The following is a 20,666-nucleotide window of genomic DNA, read 5'->3' as shown; positions in this document are numbered from 1 at the left end:
TCAATACATGCCATTGCCAGAAGGTTTGAAGTTTTTCTGTCCAGCACTCTTGAGACTTCAAGAGAGCTGGACAGGGCTATAAAAGGTCCTCAACTCAACTGCAAGACCAGTATCTTTTTTGTGTCTTTCAAAATGACCACCATCAGGCAACTGGTGTGACTGTCTCGAACCAAACAATCACAAACAGACTTCAAAGGGTGGCTTGAGCCCCGTGTCACTTCTCAACACTATGGAGCCAGATTGGAATTTGCCATGAGAAAATGACATGAGAATTGGCAGCTCCACCGCTAACACCCTGTGCTTTTCATAAATGAGAATAGGTTCAATCTCTGTACATGTGACAGATGTGAAAGGGTCTGGAGAAGTAATCAAGAAAGTTTTGCTGCCTGTAACACTGATGCACAGACATCTACACGCTAGGCAATGGCACCCTGACTCTCAGTAGGTATCAGGAAGAAATCCTTGGAGTCCCTGTTAGACCCTACACTGGTGCACTACAATAACCAGTCTCGTTGCAAGAATATGCAGGCAGTTCCTGGAGGGTGAAGGAATTGATAGCACTGACTGGCTCCCATGCTTGCCTGAACCTAAATCTAATAGAACTCCTCTGGGCCCAGAGGAGACTTGTGTCGATCCGACGCCATCAGGTTGCACCTCAGACTGTCATGGAGCTCAGCGATACCCTGGTCCAGATCTAGATCTAGCAGTGTATAATCCAGATAAGCAAAATAATAATAATAATAATCTTCTTTAATTTTACTTACTGTTTAATAAGGTGCATTTCCTTAGCATGTTTAATCTGAACTAGTTTCAAATCATAGTCAAAAATTAACACAGTCAATTAAAATAGTCCAGTCATTAAGCAATTTATTTGAAATGTACAAGAATCATGAGTTAACGATCTATAACATAAGAGCTTTTTATGACATGTTTTATTTTAAAACAAACAAAAATAAAATAGTTGAAAAATAAAGTTGAATGACTCGTATTAATCAACCAATTGCTTTGAATTTTGCTATCAAATAGCTTTCTTTACCTAGATCTAGGTAGAGCCATCTGGCTCTAGATTAGTTTCCTCCAGCAGCATCTTCATGTCTACCAGTGTATCTTCTAGGGTTTGTATCAGTCGTACCACATTATTTTCTTTGCAGCTTTTCCAGGCTGACACTACAAAGGTGAAATTGTCACTTGTAACACTGTAGCAAAAATCATATGAGTTTAGTTTTTCTGGAACAGCAGAACCCAGACAGGCAGCCTTGCACGCCACCTTGTGAATAACAGATGTGAGAATGTAATCGTTAGTTACTGGTGATTGTTTGTCATAATCAATTTTAGAGCATATAAAAAGGTATTGGATAAAAAAAACGAATCTCTTTTTGAACTGCAGTAGGCTTATAGTATGAAACATTTTCAGGCCCAGCCCTCACCTGACTTGTAGAAAGTAGAAAGGTAAAGGCTTTATTAAGGGAGGTATCTGTGTAGATGTCTGGCATGGGGATATTGTTCTCAATAGCTTGAACTTTCAGGGCTAAGAAGTGTCCAAATGTTGTCCGGCCATGAATTTCCTGTCATGATGGAGACGAGTCAATTTATTTGTAACAATAATCACCAGATTTAGTATTGCTGTAGTATTATTATTCACGGGGCACAAATTTCTGTTAAAGGATGAGGTTTAGCAAAACCAAATGTTATTCTTGCTAAGATGAATTACTTTAAATAGATTTGACTGCACAGCAAAACCGTTATACCCAATACACACAGACAACATGAACAATGTCTGTCTACTTCCAGGAACAACTCAAACCTTGTGCTTTAGGTCATCCTCTCCTCACTTCAAATACTATCTAAGGACCAGCTGTGTTTGACATTTTATACCATTACAGTTGTATTTTAAGTGATTCAACTGTTTCTCAAAAACTTGACTCTGTCAGTTTTGACTTAGAAAAACAAAGGGAACAAAAACAACACAAACATCTTTACAGTTTATAAATTGTAGTCACACTAATGTACTGAACGGTTATGGAAATTATACTCACCATGTTGGTGTTCCACATATGCACTTTTATAGCATTTTCCAATAAATTACGTTTCTCTGAGTTCTGGAAAAAACAAGACAAGGTTATAAGCCATACTTGTAACCAAATACGTTGTGTTAGACACCCAAAGCAGTGACAAAACAAAACCACAGGATTTAAGTAGAAAACAGCTTGAGGTTTAAAATATCGCATTAACTCGAAGCATACGTTAGTCGGAGATGCTGCTAGCACTTTGGTAAACACTTCACCCGGCTTGTGACAAACCACTCTCAAAGAACGTCAGGGCCTCAGTAAGTATACCTTGGACAAACTGACTGACACAATTCCCAAGTGGATTGCAACAAACTGCAGACCTATTAATATTGTCGAGGACACAGGCTTTACAAAGGTTTTGCAAGATTAATTGAACAAGGCTCCAAGAAGAAGCACAATAATGTCAAAAACGCATGGGCTCTGCGAAACTGAAAAGGGAAAAAAAAGCATGAGGATTTAGCTGTAGCCAAGCATGTCACCCTGACATGTGACTACTGGACTTCTGTGAGTAACGTTAACTATCTTGGTGTTACTGGACATTTAAATACCACATGTATTGAACATTTAACAGAGGCGCATGAGTGGGAAATTGGAGAAAGAAAAAAAAAATTCACAACTGTAGAAACTAAGTGTGCACGTAACATGACACCTGCAGCTAAACATTTGCCATTTGAGCACATGCCTTGTGTGGCTCACATCTTACAGAGATGCATCACTGTGGGTCTTGGTGTGTTAAGTGCTGGAAAAAATGTTGGCCGCTTCAAACATAGTCCAGCGACGCCTCAGAGCTGGAAACACAGCAAACAACCCTGGGGCAGGGGAAGGAGCCATTGATCCAGGACGTGCCAACACGCTGGAATTCAACACTAGAAATGGTCAAGCGTCTAAACCGCAACCAAGCAGCAATTAAAGCGACCTTAGACCAACAGAGCCACAAACTTGTCAGGCTGATGCCAAAAGAATGGGACAAACGGCAGAAGGTGGAGTCTCTTCTGTAGCCCTGGAAGTCAGCAATCTATATCAAATTTAGGCTGAAATAAAATTGATTAAACAAAATCAATTTCTTGATTTGAAAGATGGAAGAAGAACCATTTTGTTCTTCTTCCATCTTTCCTTCTGTGTGTTTTCACTACAGGTATGTAACTGAGATTCCCGGTGGGGAATCCTACGTTTCCTTCTCAGTGGTACTGCCTGCCTTCTTCCACTTGCATCATCTCTGATGATGATGATAATGATGATGATGATATGTCGCTAGGTTTAAAACAGCATTCCAAGCAGACCTAACCTCCCCTTAAGAAAACAATATCAACGATGAATGAATCAAGATTGCAACAGCTTTGGATGCTCGTTTCAAGGACTTGAAAGGCCTCTCCAAGAGTGACAGAGAGAGGGTGTGGACCACAGTTGGAAGAATGCTGAATGATCAGTCCCCACCTTGACAGACTTGTGAAGATGGGCCACCTAAGAAAATTAGTCTTTTAGAGATGGGCTCAGATTCAGAATCATTGACACATTAGCAGAATTAGCAGAATTGACACATTAGATGTAACACCGTATTGCACGGTTGCATATTGACATTGATTCGAATTCTTCCTATTTGACCTGCTTTTTGGGATCATCAAAAGACTTGACAAAGGCAGCTGAGGCACTGGAGGTTGAAAGGATTACACCTAACCGTCCTTTCTTGAACAAACGCATGGAGGCTGCTTCATATGATGCACAGCACTGCTGGTGGATCCTGCCAAGATAAGAAAAAAAAGTGGTCAACTCAGCATATGAAATGTTGAAATCATCACCTGAGAGCTATGTTAAAACTACATAAATCACCATTGTTAATGGAAACAAGACTTTTCCTTTCTTTAAAAAAAAAAAAAAAATCATGCTTTTAGTCCTTTAGTATCTCACCTATAGTAGGCCAGCTGTATTGCCATCTGTATAAAAGCATCTGGGCTTATTCGATGTGCTTTTGGAATTTGTTTTCCAAAGTGATTGAATACCAAAACCCTGAGGTCCAGGTCTTGGGCATGCCTGTGATGGTGGAGATAGAAGACATGTGTAACAGTCACACAGTTATGCTAGTGTTCTTCATTTCAGATCCATGTGGCTGTTCCCTCTTTCTTTGGAGCTGTACCCTAAACTTCCATGTTTTCTGTATATAATCCACTGTCTGCAGAAACAATCTGATTAATTTAATTTCTGAGAAAATAACTCTGGAGCTCATTTAATCTGTTTTCCTGATACATTTCTAAAGTCTGATTTAATAAGACTTTTGCAAATAATGCTCCCCACTATAGGCATGCTTTAAAAATGAGCCTACCTAATGATTCAGGTAGGTTGCTGCTATCATGGTCCTGTGCCTTACACCCAGGTTATTCAGTTTTTGCACTTTAAAATATTCTGCTTATTACTCAAAATTAATTTATTAATTGCTTATTTTGTACTTTTTACATTAGAGTTTATTAGTTTTCATGGCATTTCTCTCAGTTCTCCTTTTTCTGTGCCAAATGTATTTTTGTCTGAGTTTCCTCGTTCCAGTTATTGTAACCCACTTCCTGTTTTGCTTCTCTTGTTTGACTGTCCCAGTTGTGTTCAGCTGGCTCTCATGACACTTGTTTATATTTAAGTTCTCCTCTTACTTCTCACTACGTCTATCGCTCTTCCTTGTGTTCTTACCGCTTGTTACTAGAATTTTGGATTCTTTTTACTAGTTACCGGCAAAAACAAGGCTTTGTGAACCAGAAACAGGAATGTCAAACTCATTTTACATCACATGCCACATACAGCACACTTTGTTCTTAATAGTTTGACAGTTTTTTAAAAAATGCAACTTAACTATGCATTTAATCCTCAAGACATCCTAATATAAGAGAAAATGCAATTTTAATAATATGTTCAAGTTTTTGAAGAAGAAGACGAAGAAGACGAAGAAGACGAAGAAGACGAAGACGAAGATAAAACCAAAAAATTTAATTTCTATAGCAGACACACACAAAAAATCATCCTTTTGCCATAATGTTTATTTATTACTTAATTAGTTTCATGTAATATCAATGGCTTGGTTTTTAAACCTATGAAAATGTTCTTAAAAGTCCAAAAACTAAAAAAGCCATCCACTGGACCGGATTGGAGGCCCTCAACCCTTATGTTTGACAACCCTGTACTAAAAGGATCAAAATAATTGTAATGGAAAACAATCTGACCACCATCCCCACAGTGAAACCTTCTGGTCACTTTTGCCACTGTGACATCTTGATAATGCAATTCTTGTGAAAACACAAAAACAAGCATACCTCTAATCCACACAGAATGTCCCTTAGCAGGTTACACCTCCACAGATATCTTGGTAGCCATCAACAAGTTTCTGGCATAATTCTGCCTGGATATTTGACCACTACTTGGCAGAATTACTTTAAAACTGGTTAGTTTCTTGGCTCGGACCCAGCTTTTAATCATAATCCACAAAAGATTTAATCTGATAATGGGTTGGGGTATTGGGAGGGCCATTTCAGAAGCTTTATGTTGGTTTTGGAAGGGATAACTGTTTGGGAACCCCCAACTGTTGATTGTAGGTGATGTACACCCCATTCTTCCATCTACAACTCCACTGTGTTGTAGGAGTTGAATAAATTGCTTTAAGTGACCAGCTACATTTTTGATTGACCAGCATTACTATTTATTGATTTGACTCCTGACAGAAATAACAGGATGTTATCAACAGAGGTCGATTATCTTGTTAATAATTTCACCTCCTCACTACGTACGACTCTGGATACTGTAGCTCCAGTGAAAACTAAGGTCTCTAATCAGAAGTACCTGACCCCGTGGTATAATTCTCAAACACGCACCCTAAAGCAGATGACTCGTAATCTGGAGAGGAAATGGCGTGTCACAAATTTAGAGGATCATCATTTAGCCTGGAGAAATAGTTTGTTGCTTTATAAGAAAGCCCTCCGCAAAGCCAGAACAGCTTACTACTCATCACTGATTGAAGAAAATAAGAACAACCCCAGGTTTCTCTTCAGCACTGTAGCCAGGCTGACAAAAAGTCAGAGCTCTTTTGAGCCAACCATCCCTTTAACGTTAACTAGTGATGACTTCATGAACTTCTTCACAAATAAAATTTTTATCATTAGAGAAAAAATTACCAATAATCATCCCACAGATGTAATATTATCTACAGCTACTCTTAGTTCCATTGATGTTAAGTTAGACTCTTTTTCTCCAATCGATCTTTCTGAGTTAACTTCAATAATTACTTCCTCCAAACCATCAACGTGTCTTTTAGACCCCATTCCTACAAAACTGCTCAAAGAAGTCCTGCCATTGATTAATTCTTCGATCTTATATATGATCAACCTATCTCTAATAATCGGCTATGTACCACAGGCCTTCAAGGTGGCTGCAGTTAAACCTTTACTCAAAAAGCCATCTCTAGACCCAGCAGTCTTAGCTAATTATAGGCCAATCTCCAACCTTCCTTTCATATCAAAAATCCTTGAAAGAGTAGTTGTCAAACAGCTAACAGATCATCTGCAGAGGAATGGTTTATTTGAAGAGTGTCAGTCAGGTTTCAGAGTTCATCACAGCACAGAAACAGCTTTAGTGAAGGTTACAAATGATCTTCTTATGGCCTCTGACCGTGGACTCATCTCTGTGCTTGTCCTGCTAGAGCTTAGTGCAGCATTCGATACTGTTGACCATAATATCCTATTAGAGCGATTAGAACATGCTGTAGGTATTACAGGTATTGCACTGCAGTGGTTTGTATCATATCTATCTAATAGACTCCAATTTGTGCATGTAAATGGAGAGTCCTCTTCACACACTGAGGTTAATTATGGAGTTCCACAGGGTTCAGTGCTAGGACCAATTCTGTTTACATTATACATGCTTCCCCTAGGCAGCATCATTAGAAGAAATAGCATACATTTTCACTGCTATGCAGATGACACCCAGCTCTATCTGTCCATAAAGCCAGATAACACACACCAATTAGTTAAACTGCAGGAATGTCTTAAAGACATAAAGACTTGGATGGCCACAAACTTTCTGCTTCTTAACTCAGATAAAACTGAGGTCATTGTACTCGGCGCTGAAAAGCTTAGAAATATGGTATCTAACCAGATTCTTACTCTGGATGGCATTACCTTGGCCTCCAGTAACACTGTGAGGAACCTTGGAGTCATTTTTGACCAGGATATGTCCTTCAACGCACATATTAAACAAATATGTAAGACTGCGTTCTTCCATTTGCGCAACATCTCTAAAATTAGAAATATCCTGTCTCAGAGTGATGCTGAAAAACTAGTTCATGCATTTATTACTTCCAGGCTGGACTACTGCAATTCATTATTATCAGGATGTCCAAAAAACTCACTGAAAAGCCTTCAGTTAATCCAAAATGCTGCAGCAAGAGTCCTGACAGGGACTAGAAAGAGAGAGCATATTTCTCCTGTTTTGGCTTCCCTTCATTGGCTTCCTGTAAATCCAGAATTGAATTCAAAATCCTGCTCCTCACATACAAGGTCTTAAATAATCAGGCCCCATCTTATCTTAATGACCTTGTAGTACCATATTACCCTATTAGAGCACTTCGCTCCCACTCTGCAGGCCTACTTGTTGTTCCTAGAGTATTTAAAAGTAGAATGGGAGGGAGAGCCTTCAGTTTTCAGGCCCCTCTTCTGTGGAACCAGCTTCCAGTTTGGATTCGGGAGACAGACACTATCTCTACTTTTAAGATTAGGCTTAAAACTTTCCTTTTTGCTAAAGCATATAGTTAGGGCTGGACCAGGTGACCCTGAATCCTCCCTTAGTTATGCTGCAATAGATGTAGGCTGCCGGGGGATTCCCATGATGCATTGAGTTTTTCCTTTCCAGTCACCTTTCTCACTCACTATGTGTTAATAGACCTCTCTGTATTGAATCATATCTGTTATTAATCTCTGTCTCTCTTCCACAGCATGTCTTTTATCCTGTCTTCCTTCTCTCACCCCAACCGGTCGCAGCAGATGGCCCCGCCCCTCCCTGAGCCTGGTTCTGCCGGAGGTTTCTTCCTGTTAAAAGGGAGTTTTTCCTTCCCACTGTCGCCAAAGTGCTTGCTCATAGGGGGTCATATGATTGTTGGGCTTTTCTCTGTATCTATGAAGCGCCTTGAGGCGACATTTGTTGTGATTTGGCGCTATATAAATAAAATTGAATTGAATTGAAAATTGAATTGAATTGAATTGAATTGATGATTTGTTAAGTGTACCATGCAAAACTCTGCCCTGAGAAACTCTCCTTTTGCAATATGCTTGTGATTATTTTCTATTTGCACCGAAGTGGTGTTGAGTCCGTTTTTGAAGGATTTGGCTGAATATTTTCCAATACTCAAATCAGTCATTTGATCACAGTCCACAAAGACATACTTTTTAGTTCCTGAAAAGAAAATTGAATGCAGAAAGATATTCAGTACATCAAAGGGAAAAACAAACAAATGCAGCCTTTGGTGATGTGCATGGATTCGGGACTTCAGCCAGTCAAATGATTTTCATCTAAGTATACTGTATATAGGGGGGAAGAAAAAACAAACAAAGAGACGTCCAATTACAGCTTGACGTCTCTGAATATGGACTATGTACAGCAATAGATGTATTTCCTAAACTGCAATGAAATAGTTGTTAAATCCCTTGAATTGAAGCTGAAAGTCTGAACTTTAATCATTGTCCAAATACATATGAACTGTGACTGTCAGTATGGACAACAGGAAGAGTGTTATGTAGTACTGTAGAATAATTTCAAACTCTGGCATTTCTTAACGCCACGTCCAAGAGAATCAGTTCACAGTTTCTGATTTCCACTCTCCCACAGTAAATGGACTCCTAGGTACATGCCCTCAACACCTCACCTTCATGCTGCTTCCCTCTGCTATGATATCTGCTGTTCTTATGCGAGCTTGTATGGTTACTGACAAAGGAGAGTTCACACCCAGTTAAAGCTAAACTTAAACATTACTACAGAGTTTTAAATTAAGATGTTTTAGTTGTCCAACCCTTTAACTGTAGTGCAAAACTACAAACCTAGTGTTTCTGAGACAGACTTGCATGAAATAGGACTTTTAATAATGGTGGTATCGATAGAATATAGATTTGGTCAAAATAAACTTTTATTTTCGTACCTGGTAAAGGGTTGTAATTTTCTTGAGTCTCTTAAGTTACATAAAAGCCCATTCATGTATCTAACAGAGCTTAAGCAGGCATGTGCGCTTACTTGTCAACGCTCTGTTTAGCCTCCTCAATGGCTGTTTTCATGTCTGGGGTGATGTTAAAGTGTAGTTTCTGAGGCATTGGCAAAAGTGCCACAGGAGACTCCATCATCTGTGGTTTCTTCCTGTCTCCACACATTAAAAAAAAAAAAAGTAGAACAGAACATCAAATCTAGTGACAGACGAAGTGACAGTCACTGTTAGGTGTGCTAGAAAATTGCTTAATGATGTTTAAGATGACATAATTACATTTGCAAAAACAACAGAAATTAAAATTTATAAAGAAAACGTGACATGCTCCTGAAGTGTGGTTTTTTTTAGAGGATGTAAACTTACATGGAAGATGTGATATAATCTGATAGAGCCATACATGGTGTGCCATCGATAATGGCATGCAACAAGGTAAACCCATATGTCCCATCTTCACCAACAATAAACTGAAAGAAAGACACACAAATTAAGTACTACATTACTTTCAACTTTGAGACTGTTTCTTCATGTGCGGTTCTGTTACTGAGCTTCTATGATAGGGAAGTTTTTTAGTAAATTGGGCCATCAATATAGGCTTTTAAAGTGCTGGTTTAAAATGTAAAAATAACACTACTACAATGATAATAATAATAATAATAATAACAACAACAACAACTACTAAGGTAAAGGCACCTAGAAGGTCATTGGCATTTAAACATAGTAACCCTTCTTACTATTCTCACATTGAGACAGACTGTTTCTCTCTGTTTTCTTTTGCATTAGTAGAACTACTCTATTATTAACTATTATTAACAACTTTAATCTGATCTCTATGCAAGGTAAAATAGAGCTTGCCTGAATGATACATCAGTGGTTCGGTTTTCCTTCTCTCACCTGCAGCGATTTGTCAAACCAGCGGTTAGCACTGTTCCACTGGGTGCCGCCTCCATGCAAAACCTGCACTGGTTCAAACCTGCTATACTTCTCATATGTCCGAGGCATGGCTTTGTCCAAACACAGCACACAGATGCTCCTTTCAATGGCTGAAATTGATTTTTTGTTGGAGGGATCTGAACAAATTAAGCACAAAGACACACAAAGCAAATATGCTGTTAAGATAAATTTAACAGATCTAATTACATGAAATCCTTACACAATTGTTTAATATTCTAGAAAATCTAAAATGTAATATTCTAATCTGAAGGTTAGCCGTTCGATCCATTCTGCATGCCAAACATATAACTCCAAGTTGTTTTCCGATTCATCCATGGGAGTATTAATTGCATGTGAATGCATGTGCACATGCATCAAACAGCATGCAGCCTGTTCCAGTTGCTCTTGCTTTTTCTTTTTACTTTAGCTTTTTTCTTACTTATTTCTTTGACCTTAGTACTTAAGAGTGTTCCTCCTTTTTTAATATCTCTCTTTTTAAAACATTTGGATCGATAGAGTTTTTGTTCTGTTTATTACCACGGAATAGTTACTTTTTTTGAGGAATGGCAGCGCGGAGGAGCCGCTACACACCACACAGGTTGTTTACTCCAGAGATCAGCTGATCGCCCTGATGCCGTTGGCATGGCACCTGTCATCAAACTGTGCACTGTTGAACTAGGGCTGTATTATTTGCCCAGGAAATGTTCCCATGTGAGCTTGGTGGCTGTTTACGTTCCCCCCTCGACTAACCCCACAGCTGCATGTGACATTATCCACTCTGCTATAGCCTGGTTACACACGAGTGCTTTCACTTCCATCTTGGGTGATTTCAACCATGTCGCCTTGGACACTACACTGCCAACTTTCACACAATATGTGGTCTGTTGCACCAGCATGGGGAGACTTTTAGAATCACTGCATAGTAATGTCAAGGACGCATACAGTTCATTCTCCCTCCCCCCACTCGGTAAGTCAGATCATAACCTGATTCACCTCACACCCTGCTGTGTGCTTATTGTGGGGAGGGAGCCTGTGACCACTACAAGTATTAGGAGGTGGTCGGAGGAGGCCTTAGCGGAACAACAGGGTTGTTTTGAATTGACAAACTGGAAGGTTCTTAGAGTGAGGGCATCAATGGACTTACTGATCCTATCACCGACTACATAACCTTCTGCACCAACTCCACTGTCCCAACTCAGACTGTCCATTGTTACCCAAATAACAAGCTGTGGGTAACTAAGGACATCAAAGCACTCCTGAAGGACAAGAAGAGGGCTTCAGAGTGGTTCAGGCATTATTGAAGGGCCAGATCAGAGAGGCTGAGGACAATTACAGGAGAAAATCCCACATCATGAAGACCCTGGGAAGACTCATCCTTGACCAGCTCCGACCTCTAGTCTGGCCAAATCAGGATCCCCTTCAGTTTGCTTACCAGCCCCACCTCAGTGCTGAGGACGCCATCATCTACCAGCTCAATTGTGTCTACGCCCATTTCGATGAGCCGGGAAGCATGGTGGGGTCATGTTTTTTGATGTTTCCAGTGCATTCAATACCATGAGGCCAACCCTTCTGGGTGATCGTCTATGCTGTTGCATGCTGGGGCAGCCGGTAGAGGGTTGCAGATGCCAACAGACTCAAACTGTTCCGCAAGGCCAGTAATGTTGCTGGGATGGAGCTGGACTCCCTTAGGGTGGTGTCTAAGAGGTGGATGTTGTCTAAGATAGATTGAAAAGCTTAGAAATATGGTATCTAACCAGATTCTTACTCTGGATGGCATTACCTTGGCCTCCAGTAACACTGTGAGGAACCTTGGAGTCATTTTTGACCAGGATATGTCCTTCAACGCACATATTAAACAAATATGTAAGACTGCGTTCTTCCATTTGCGCAACATCTCTAAAATTAGAAATATCCTGTCTCAGAGTGATGCTGAAAAACTAGTTCATGCATTTATTACTTCCAGGCTGGACTACTGCAATTCATTATTATCAGGATGTCCAAAAAACTCACTGAAAAGCCTTCAGTTAATCCAAAATGCTGCAGCAAGAGTCCTGACAGGGACTAGAAAGAGAGAGCATATTTCTCCTGTTTTGGCTTCCCTTCATTGGCTTCCTGTTAAATCCAGAATTGAATTCAAAATCCTGCTCCTCACATACAAGGTCTTAAATAATCAGGCCCCATCTTATCTTAATGACCTTGTAGTACCATATTACCCTATTAGAGCACTTCGCTCCCGCTCTGCAGGCCTACTTGTTGTTCCTAGAGTATTTAAAAGTAGAATGGGAGGGAGAGCCTTCAGTTTTCAGGCCCCTCTTCTGTGGAACCAGCTTCCAGTTTGGATTCGGGAGACAGACACTATCTCTACTTTTAAGATTAGGCTTAAAACTTTCCTTTTTGCTAAAGCATATAGTTAGGGCTGGACCAGGTGACCCTGAATCCTCCCTTAGTTATGCTGCAATAGACGTAGGCTGCCGGGGGATTCCCATGATGCATTGAGTTTTTCCTTTCCAGTCACCTTTCTCACTCACTATGTGTTAATAGACCTCTCTGTATTGAATCGTATCTGTTATTAATCTCTGTCTCTCTTCCACAGCATGTCTTTTATCCTGTCTTCCTTCTCTCACCCCAACCGGTCGCAGCAGATGGCCGCCCCTCCCTGAGCCTGGTTCTGCCGGAGGTTTCTTCCTGTTAAAAGGGAGTTTTTCCTTCCCACTGTCGCCAAAGTGCTTGCTCATAGGGGGTCATATGATTGTTGGGCTTTTCTCTGTATCTATGAAGCGCCTTGAGGCGACATTTGTTGTGATTTGGCGCTATATAAATAAAATTGAATTGAATTGAATTGAATTAAGGATAATGCTGGCTGTTCAGTGAGAGACCAAGATTACTAAAAAGCACCACTGAACGACTCAGAAAATCATTCCTGCCCCTGGCCATCCCCTTGCATCTCCTCCATGTAATACACTGCACACACTGCAATATTTAGACCCTCTTGCACACGCTCTACAGTAAAATAACAAATGACAGCGTTTCACAGGTTGAGCTTGAAATTGCTTAAAGTGTGTACATTTACACATTTTTAAATAAATAAATGAATACATCTAAAGTGAATTCAAACTGGAAATAGGCGGTGGTTAGATTATGATATTACTTATTATTCTGACCTAAATTTATTGCTCTTGTATTAACATTTGTGTCCCAATGGTAGGTGGGGTTACACAGGTGACCATAACACTTTGCATATGACTAATTATAATCTACTGTGTCCCTTAACAATGAACCTTTGCCCTTAGAATCCTTGTTTTTACTTAATATTACACACAATTTTTGTAAGCCTCTTTACATGTCTATGGAGTATAATTGTGCTCACCCTGGACCAGTTTGTTATAGTATTTGTACCAGGCATCCCGGCGCAGGGTCGTGAGAATACCAACATGCTCTGTGTTGGTCTCTAGTGACGAATTACAGATCCGCTCCAGCTGAACACAAAGCTGATCAGCAGTGATCGGAGTGCCATCACTGTGGTAGACCTCCACTGTAAAGAACTGAAAAGAGAGACAACAATGCTGAAATGACAGTTCAACACTAAGAAAGAGACCACTTGTAATTCAGGCATTACTGCCCATTGTTAAAGGAACTGGAAGATCAAAACTTATTCCAAATAAATTAAACATGAGTATTCCCGTGAAATGTATGACAATTTTAGTAGCACCTTAAATTAAGCCTTAGAGGTCTAAGAAGCTTAGAAAGAAGAGCGTCTGGACTTCTCTAAATTGCTTGATGTTGTTTCACCTCTCATCCGAGAAACTTCTTCAGTTCAAGGGTCAAATTTTGGAGAGTCCCAGATTTAAGCCCCGTGGGAGTGTCCACCCCAAGAGGGACAAAAGGACCCCCTAATGATCCTCTACTTAATCACACGAGCCCAGGTGTAAAAACCGGTGTAGGTCACAATCAGGCATGGTTTTGGGTGAGCTCATTGTGAAACCTAGCCCCACCCTATAATGTGATTTCCTGAGTTCAAATGGCCCGGGATGTGAGTGCGCGTTAAGGAGTCTGGGAAGGAATCTCAACACTGGATTATAGATGGCAGACAGTTGGTGCCGTAAGATGGTCATTCACAGTGGACATAAATGGCTTCTTTCACTCCTCTTTCAAACCATCTGTCTTCTCTGTCCAAAATGTGAAGATTGGCATCCTCGAAAGAGTAACCTTTGTCCCTTAAATCCTCTTTCAAGGATGCCAATGAAATGAAAGTAAATGTAGGGAGAAACCTTGTTTGATTTGTTTTTCTGTATGTGCTGTGATAACTTTTCAAGAGTTATTAGAAAAAGTTTTTTTAGTAAGTACTCCTTGATATAATGTATATAGTGCCTTGTTTTTAATAATAAGCTGGTGCTTGAGCCGGTGCTTTTTACCTGGACTTGTAGAATTCAAGTTTGATAAATAATGGGGCCCTGAACTCAAACACCTCAATAAAGGTGTATGTTTGACACCTCACCTGAGAGTTTTGTGCCACAGTAATGTGTCTGGGGTTGGAGTTCTTGGCATGGAACACCAATGAGTCAGTCTTCTGTCCAGGGACACGGCAGGATGACAGTGCCTGGAAGTATTGCATCATACAGAGGGGCTCTCCTCGCATATATTGTAGTGGTACTGGTAGTGTCTCACTGCAAAATTAAGAGGGTGTGTCAAGACAAGACAACCAACAACTTTAAAACCTCTATTCAAATATTCTGGTTCATAGAGTTCACTGACTATTTTACATTATTATAAAGTAAACCCAGCATTTGTCAAACATGCTTCCTGGAATACAGCCCTGATCCCTAGCCAGGCATCTTTCAGTGTTTCACATTGTGTCCATGGTCCACTACACCATCTTTGCCATGTTTGTGATTGTAAGAAGTTTTAAGTGATCTGATGGTACTCACTCCTCAATCATTGTCTTGAAGTCCAGAACAGCTCTTATCACTTTGGCAGCACACCTGTTCAGAAAAAACAGTTATAAAACAATACAACATAAGCGTTTTCAATGCAATATGACTCACTAAAAGCAAAGTGGCCAAGATACCTGATGTGGGTCAAACTCCTAAAACCAAAGATCCTTATAATTTATACCGTACAATTTATCTGTAACTGCCCATGGACAAAATATGTTCAGCTATTTTCACACAGACCAGTTGATCCTGCATGAATTATTGAAATTATACACAAAACCAAATTCAGAAAAAGCTGGGACACTAAAATTAAAGTTCGACCCACAATCTTGATCTGGTGGTCGGGGTGAGTGACTGATGTACCAGCACTAATGCAGAATGAATGAGAAGTGATCTGAAGTGATCAGAAGAAATCCTGGATTACACAAGAACTTGATGGAAAACTGAGGGGTAGTGACATGGTTGGACTCAGTGAGTGTGAACAGGCTCTGACGGTGAAGCATGCTAGGATTTTTGAAGCTGGAATTAATGTACCAATAGGTTGTAAATTCTTAAGGTGTAGTTCATCTTGAAATAGAATATGCAAAGTAGTTGGCAGGTATGCTTCATTTGAGTAAGATTTCCCAAATGAACGAAGGTGATGGCAAGCAGTTTTGGAGTATTAGTTGTACTGGTCTGTAACTGTAACTGGCCAGTTAGAAGAGAACCACCTTCTACCATGATAACCCCTAAAACCAGCTGAATGTCATCAAGCTGATCATCATTGAAGGACTTTTCTCATCTCCACATATAAATTAAAAACACAGAATATTTCCCCTAAGCTAGTTAACTCACTGCTAGCCTATTGGATGGGATATTGCCACATGTTTACATTTGTTTTCTTGACTTCTTAGTTTAATCTTTTGGAAGATTTAAAATTAAAAAAATAAATAAATAAATAAAAAACTTGCTGGGTCTGTGTTTACATTAAAAGATCCCGCAGTAGACAGTAAGTAGGGTCCAAGTGCAGGTCCATGCTGAGCAAGTTGGATAAGACAGTGGGCCAGCACACATCTTTGTATTTTCTAATGTACAAAATTACCAATGCATGGTAGTATATTTTCCTTTTCTGATGTCCATAAAGTCAGATGCTCAGCTAACTAAAACAGAGTTCAAGTCCTTCCATGCCATTTGTTTTATGTGTGTGCACATGTGCTTACCTTATTTGTCCCTGTTTATCAGTGAAGTCCATTTTGGGAAGAACAAATCCACCGTTAGAAATCAGCAAAGATTCCCTCGAGTCCAAATAATTAATCTGTATCCCATAATCTGCAAGCTGCAAAAAGAAAACGCATAAACAGTCTGTCTGAAAATTCTTTGATTACTTTTATTGTTATAGTAGTTCAATTCAATTTTATTTATATAGTGCCAGATCCCAACAACAAATGGCTCAAGGTGTTTTATATTGTAAAAGAATTACAATAATACAAAGAAAACAAACACCCCAACAATCATATGACCCCCTATGAGCAAATGTCTTGGCAACAATGGGAAGGAAAAACTCCCTTTTAACAGGAAGAAAACTCCAGCAGAACCAGGCTCAGGGAGGGCTGACTATCTGCTGCAACTGGTTGGAGTGAGGGGAGATAGACAGGAAAAAGACATGATGTGGAAGAGAGCCAGAGATTAATAATAACAAATAATTAAATGCAGAGAACTATATAAACACGTGATTGAAAAAGGCGACTAAAGGAGAAACACACAATGAATTATGGCAGCCTAGACCTATTGTTTCCTAAGAAAGGATTCAGGATCACCAGCTCCAACCCAAACTTCATGCTTGGGTTCTGCCTCCTATTCTGGACTGTACTTAAATACAAGTTACTTGGATGTGTCACTACTTTGGAAGACCCTGGAAGAACTGATGATCTTGAATCACCAGTTGTTGTCAGGGGTTGCTGAGTGGAGGCGAGGAAGAAGGAACCCAAACGCAGGACTTGCAGGTAGGTGAAGCCTGGTGATTTATTATCGATGGAGTGAACAAACAGAACAGAGGTAGGAAATGGCTGGCTGGACGACTGAACGACTGAACGACTGAACGACTGAACGACTGAACGACTGAACGACTGAACGACTGAACGACTGAAAGACTGAAAGACTGAAAGACTGAATGGCTGGCTGACTGAACGAAGGCGGAAATGACAACATAACATTAATGACACGACAAAGGCTGAAGGGAAGAGGGCTTAAATACATGATTAACAATGACAACGATTGGAGACAGGTGAGTGAACAGCTGAACATAATGAACTAATGATAAATGGGAAGAGGACTGAACATAATGCACACAGACTAAGGCTAACACAATAAAACAGGAAGTGGAACAGGCAGTAGGTAAACGGTGAACTGAAAATACTGGGTCAACGACCCAGAAACCCTGACAGTTGTTTATAAATGGCTTCAAGAGACTTTCCCAATATGTGCATATCGACTATTCTCCATCCTAAAATATTTGAGTATATGTATGCATGTATAATTTTAACCTGTGTAGATTACAGAAATCCTAAATAAATTCAAACTTCTGTACCCAATTCTTACGTTTTTTAAAAAAAAATTCATTTAAGATGTATCCGGTACAGTTTTTCCCCTGGAAAATGGACGATTTAAAACAGGGGCAGGCAACTCCAGGCCTCAATTGATGGCGTCCTGCAGGTTTTAGATGTGTCCTTAATCCAACACAGCTAATTAAAATTGCTGAATCACCTCCTCAACATGTCTTGAAGTTCCCCAGAGGCCTGGTAATGAACTAATCATTTGATTCAAGTGTGTTGATCCAGGGTGATGTCTAAAACCTGCAGGACACAGGCACTTGAGGCCTGGAGTTGCCTACCCCTGGTTTAAAGGAATCATTAAAGACCCCAAATTAGCAAGGCATTCATGCCCATGATTGATGTATGTAAACTTCTGACCACAGCTAGTCAGTGAATATTTTCAACTTGAATATTTCATTCATCAATATCCTAATATGGGATTAAGTGTTCTTTTAACTTTCTGAATATTATTTTAGTTTACATATTATTTTAGTTTACAGGGCTAACAGGTCTACACTGTTGCTGCTGCCCTCCATGCTACCCTGTCCCACTTGGAGCACCAGGGGAGCTACACACACCTCTTTATTGACTTCAGCTCTGCCTTTAACACCATCCACCCTCACAGATTGGTGACCAAGCTGATAACCCCAGGACTGCCATATTCCGCCTGTCTTTGGATTAAGGACTTTCTGACAAACCGCAGCTCCACAGCTCCTCGGCCATCAGCATCAGCACTGGTTCTCCCTAGGGCTGTGTGTTGAGCTCCCTGCTCTTCACGCTATACATATATGACTGTGCCCTCACTCAACACAGTAACACCATCGTCAGATTTGCATACGACACCACTGTGGTGGGGCTCATCTCTCGGGGAGATGAGACTCCTATAGGGACGAAGTGGAGCAGGTGACAGCGTGGTGCAGAGAAAGCAACCTGCTCCTGAACACATTTAAGGAGATTGCTGTGGATTTCAAGAAAAAGAAAATGGACATTAAACCACTTTACATCAGTGGGGATGGGTGGAGATTGTGTCGGACCTGGGAGTTCACCATATCATTTAAATTACTTTACTTAAGATATATCAATCAAAAATGTAAATGGGAGCAAATTATAATAAAACAACCCAAAAACAACCCAACAATAAGCCACTGACAATAATGTTTCTGAAAAAGCTGTGAATGGAGACACATCAGGACAAAAACCATTATGATTTCTCACCACAGTCCCTCCTGAACTGCACCTATCAGCTCTCCTGTCCGACCACTAACATGGACAGTTAAGGACATTTAATCCATGTTTTGCACTCACCCAGTTGTCAGTAGTGCACGCTTTCCTCTCCAGGCTTCTCTGCAGTTTCTCTCCATCACCTCCTTCTTTGAGGAACTCCTTCATCAGCCGTTTTGCGTGCTTCAGCTCATCCTCTGTTACAATGGGCTCCAGACAGCTCAGATAGCGTTCACAGGTCTCCCGCAGAGGGGGCACAGGCAGACGAGGCAGTCCTTTCTGATGGTTCAGATACCTGCCACCCATCAGAGAGTCCGATGCAGAATTTACCAGCCGACAGGATTTCACCAAGCCATAGGAATTCATCATTCCAACATTCACCTGACAGATGCAAAAATGTTTTAGTTACTACATTAAATTCTGTGAGACAAATAAAAATAAGATCATTAATAATGATGCAATAAAAAAAACATATTGTTAAGAGCCAGGGAAATGATTTACACTATTACATTAACAAAAGGCTAAGTTAACTGAGAGCATGTTACTTACTATAATTCTGTTCAGAATTCTCAACATTTTTCTTTCAGTAAACTTCCACAGTTGGAGTTAATTGTTAAACCCGTTTAACTGTCAGGTCACAGTGCTGTTGAGAAAATATTTGAAAAAGAAAATCCTCTGGTTAAAGGAAATGATAAATGCTCCCCTCCCCCAACAAGACAATTAACCTAAGTAAACCAGATAAAAAGGGACATGAAAGCCTTTCTTTTTCTCTGCAGCAGTTAATAAAGCAAATAGAACAGTTTAATAGTTAATAATAATTAACATATTTTTGATAGTATTAAAATAACATCGTTACCACTTTTAACTTACAGTCACCAATAAATTGGTAAATTATTCTGTTGTGTGTTTATATTTAAATTTGCACAGTTTGCTAATAGTTTTGCCTTTTTTTGCCTTTGGAGTTACCTGTCAGCAGCTACAGCTCTTCCTGGTTTAGCAAAAGATGAAGGTAATGGTGAAGTTGATTGAAATATAAAGACCAACCAAACAGAACAATCTATCTTCTTCTACTTCTTGATGCATCTAGATTGACTAGATGCATCAATGGTATATTGCTTCCATCTACTGTTTATTGTTACCCGAGTAAATCTTCGGCTGTCACAGCTTGGGTTTAGTTATGGTTTTCTGAGACACAGGTGAGAACTCTGATGGAAGCAATTAAGGTGGAGTAGACACTCAGAGCCCTATTCAATAAAGCAAGTTCAGCGTATCCAGGTTATCTTTACATTATCTGAATTCAGTTACACTACATTGGTAATCGGAGCTTAATTGGTAAGCTACACCCATCCTCCATCTTCATTTTCACCAATGCCAGCATCTAGAATGTGGAGGATCCTATCCTAATTTGTGTCATTCCCGGGTCTCCATTCTGCCATATTGGTTCATCTGAGTTTAAGCACTAAATAGCTTTTATTTGAATTTTCTATAAATCATGTTGATTGGATGAGCTATCCTTATTTGCATTTAGAAAACAGGCAGTGAAAAATCAGCTCAAAGCAAAAAATGCAAGTTCATGTTAAAGTTTTTGTCAAATTAGGATATTGTCGGGTACATACAGTGTGTCACTTGTAATCTCTTGCAGGTTTTCTGCAAGTCTGGCAAACCAAGCATGTAAAAAGTAGTTTGAGTTCCCCAATTATTATAACTTTGGTGCTAAAACATGAAAAAG

The 20,666-nt window shown here is 39.9% G+C and overlaps 1 protein-coding gene and 1 pseudogene across 1 annotated transcript; one reads left to right on the top strand and one right to left on the bottom strand.

The window, feature by feature from the left end:
* Window positions 1-926: 926 nt before the first annotated feature.
* LOC102791718 (carnitine O-acetyltransferase-like) lies at window positions 927-19,583 on the bottom strand. The gene is made up of 14 exons (XM_006797317.3): window positions 19,487-19,583; window positions 19,022-19,318; window positions 16,346-16,461; window positions 15,141-15,194; window positions 14,711-14,879; window positions 13,583-13,757; window positions 10,177-10,352; window positions 9,649-9,749; window positions 9,318-9,437; window positions 3,975-4,097; window positions 3,672-3,807; window positions 2,037-2,099; window positions 1,428-1,565; window positions 927-1,267 (listed from the first exon to the last, which is right to left on the bottom strand). The coding sequence occupies exons 1-14, from the start codon at window positions 19,511-19,513 to the stop codon at window positions 1,043-1,045; spliced, it is 1,920 nt and encodes a 639-aa protein (XP_006797380.2). The 5' UTR covers window positions 19,514-19,583; the 3' UTR covers window positions 927-1,042.
* LOC148102259 (E3 SUMO-protein ligase ZBED1-like) lies at window positions 2,293-3,586 on the top strand (annotated as a pseudogene).
* Window positions 19,584-20,666: the final 1,083 nt, after the last annotated feature.

This window comes from Neolamprologus brichardi, chromosome 7, assembly GCF_056152115.1.
Source record: "Neolamprologus brichardi isolate AB-2024 chromosome 7, ASM5615211v1, whole genome shotgun sequence".
Lineage (NCBI taxonomy): Eukaryota > Metazoa > Chordata > Actinopteri > Cichliformes > Cichlidae > Neolamprologus > Neolamprologus brichardi.
The sequence above is the reverse complement of the archived record's forward strand: the minus strand, read 5'-3'. Positions and strand labels throughout refer to the sequence as shown.

Excerpts from the sequence above, each read along its gene's own strand:
- LOC102791718 (XM_006797317.3), bottom strand. The coding sequence starts at position 19,513 with ATGTTGAGAATTCTGAACAGAATTATA. Across the intron at positions 19,319-19,486 it reads GAATTCTGAACAGAATTATA|GTGAATGTTGGAATGATGAA; the intron begins GTAAGTAACATG and ends TGCATCTGTCAG. Across the intron at positions 10,353-13,582 it reads CTATAACAAACTGGTCCAGG|ATCCCTCCAACAAAAAATCA; the intron begins GTGAGCACAATT and ends TAATTTGTTCAG.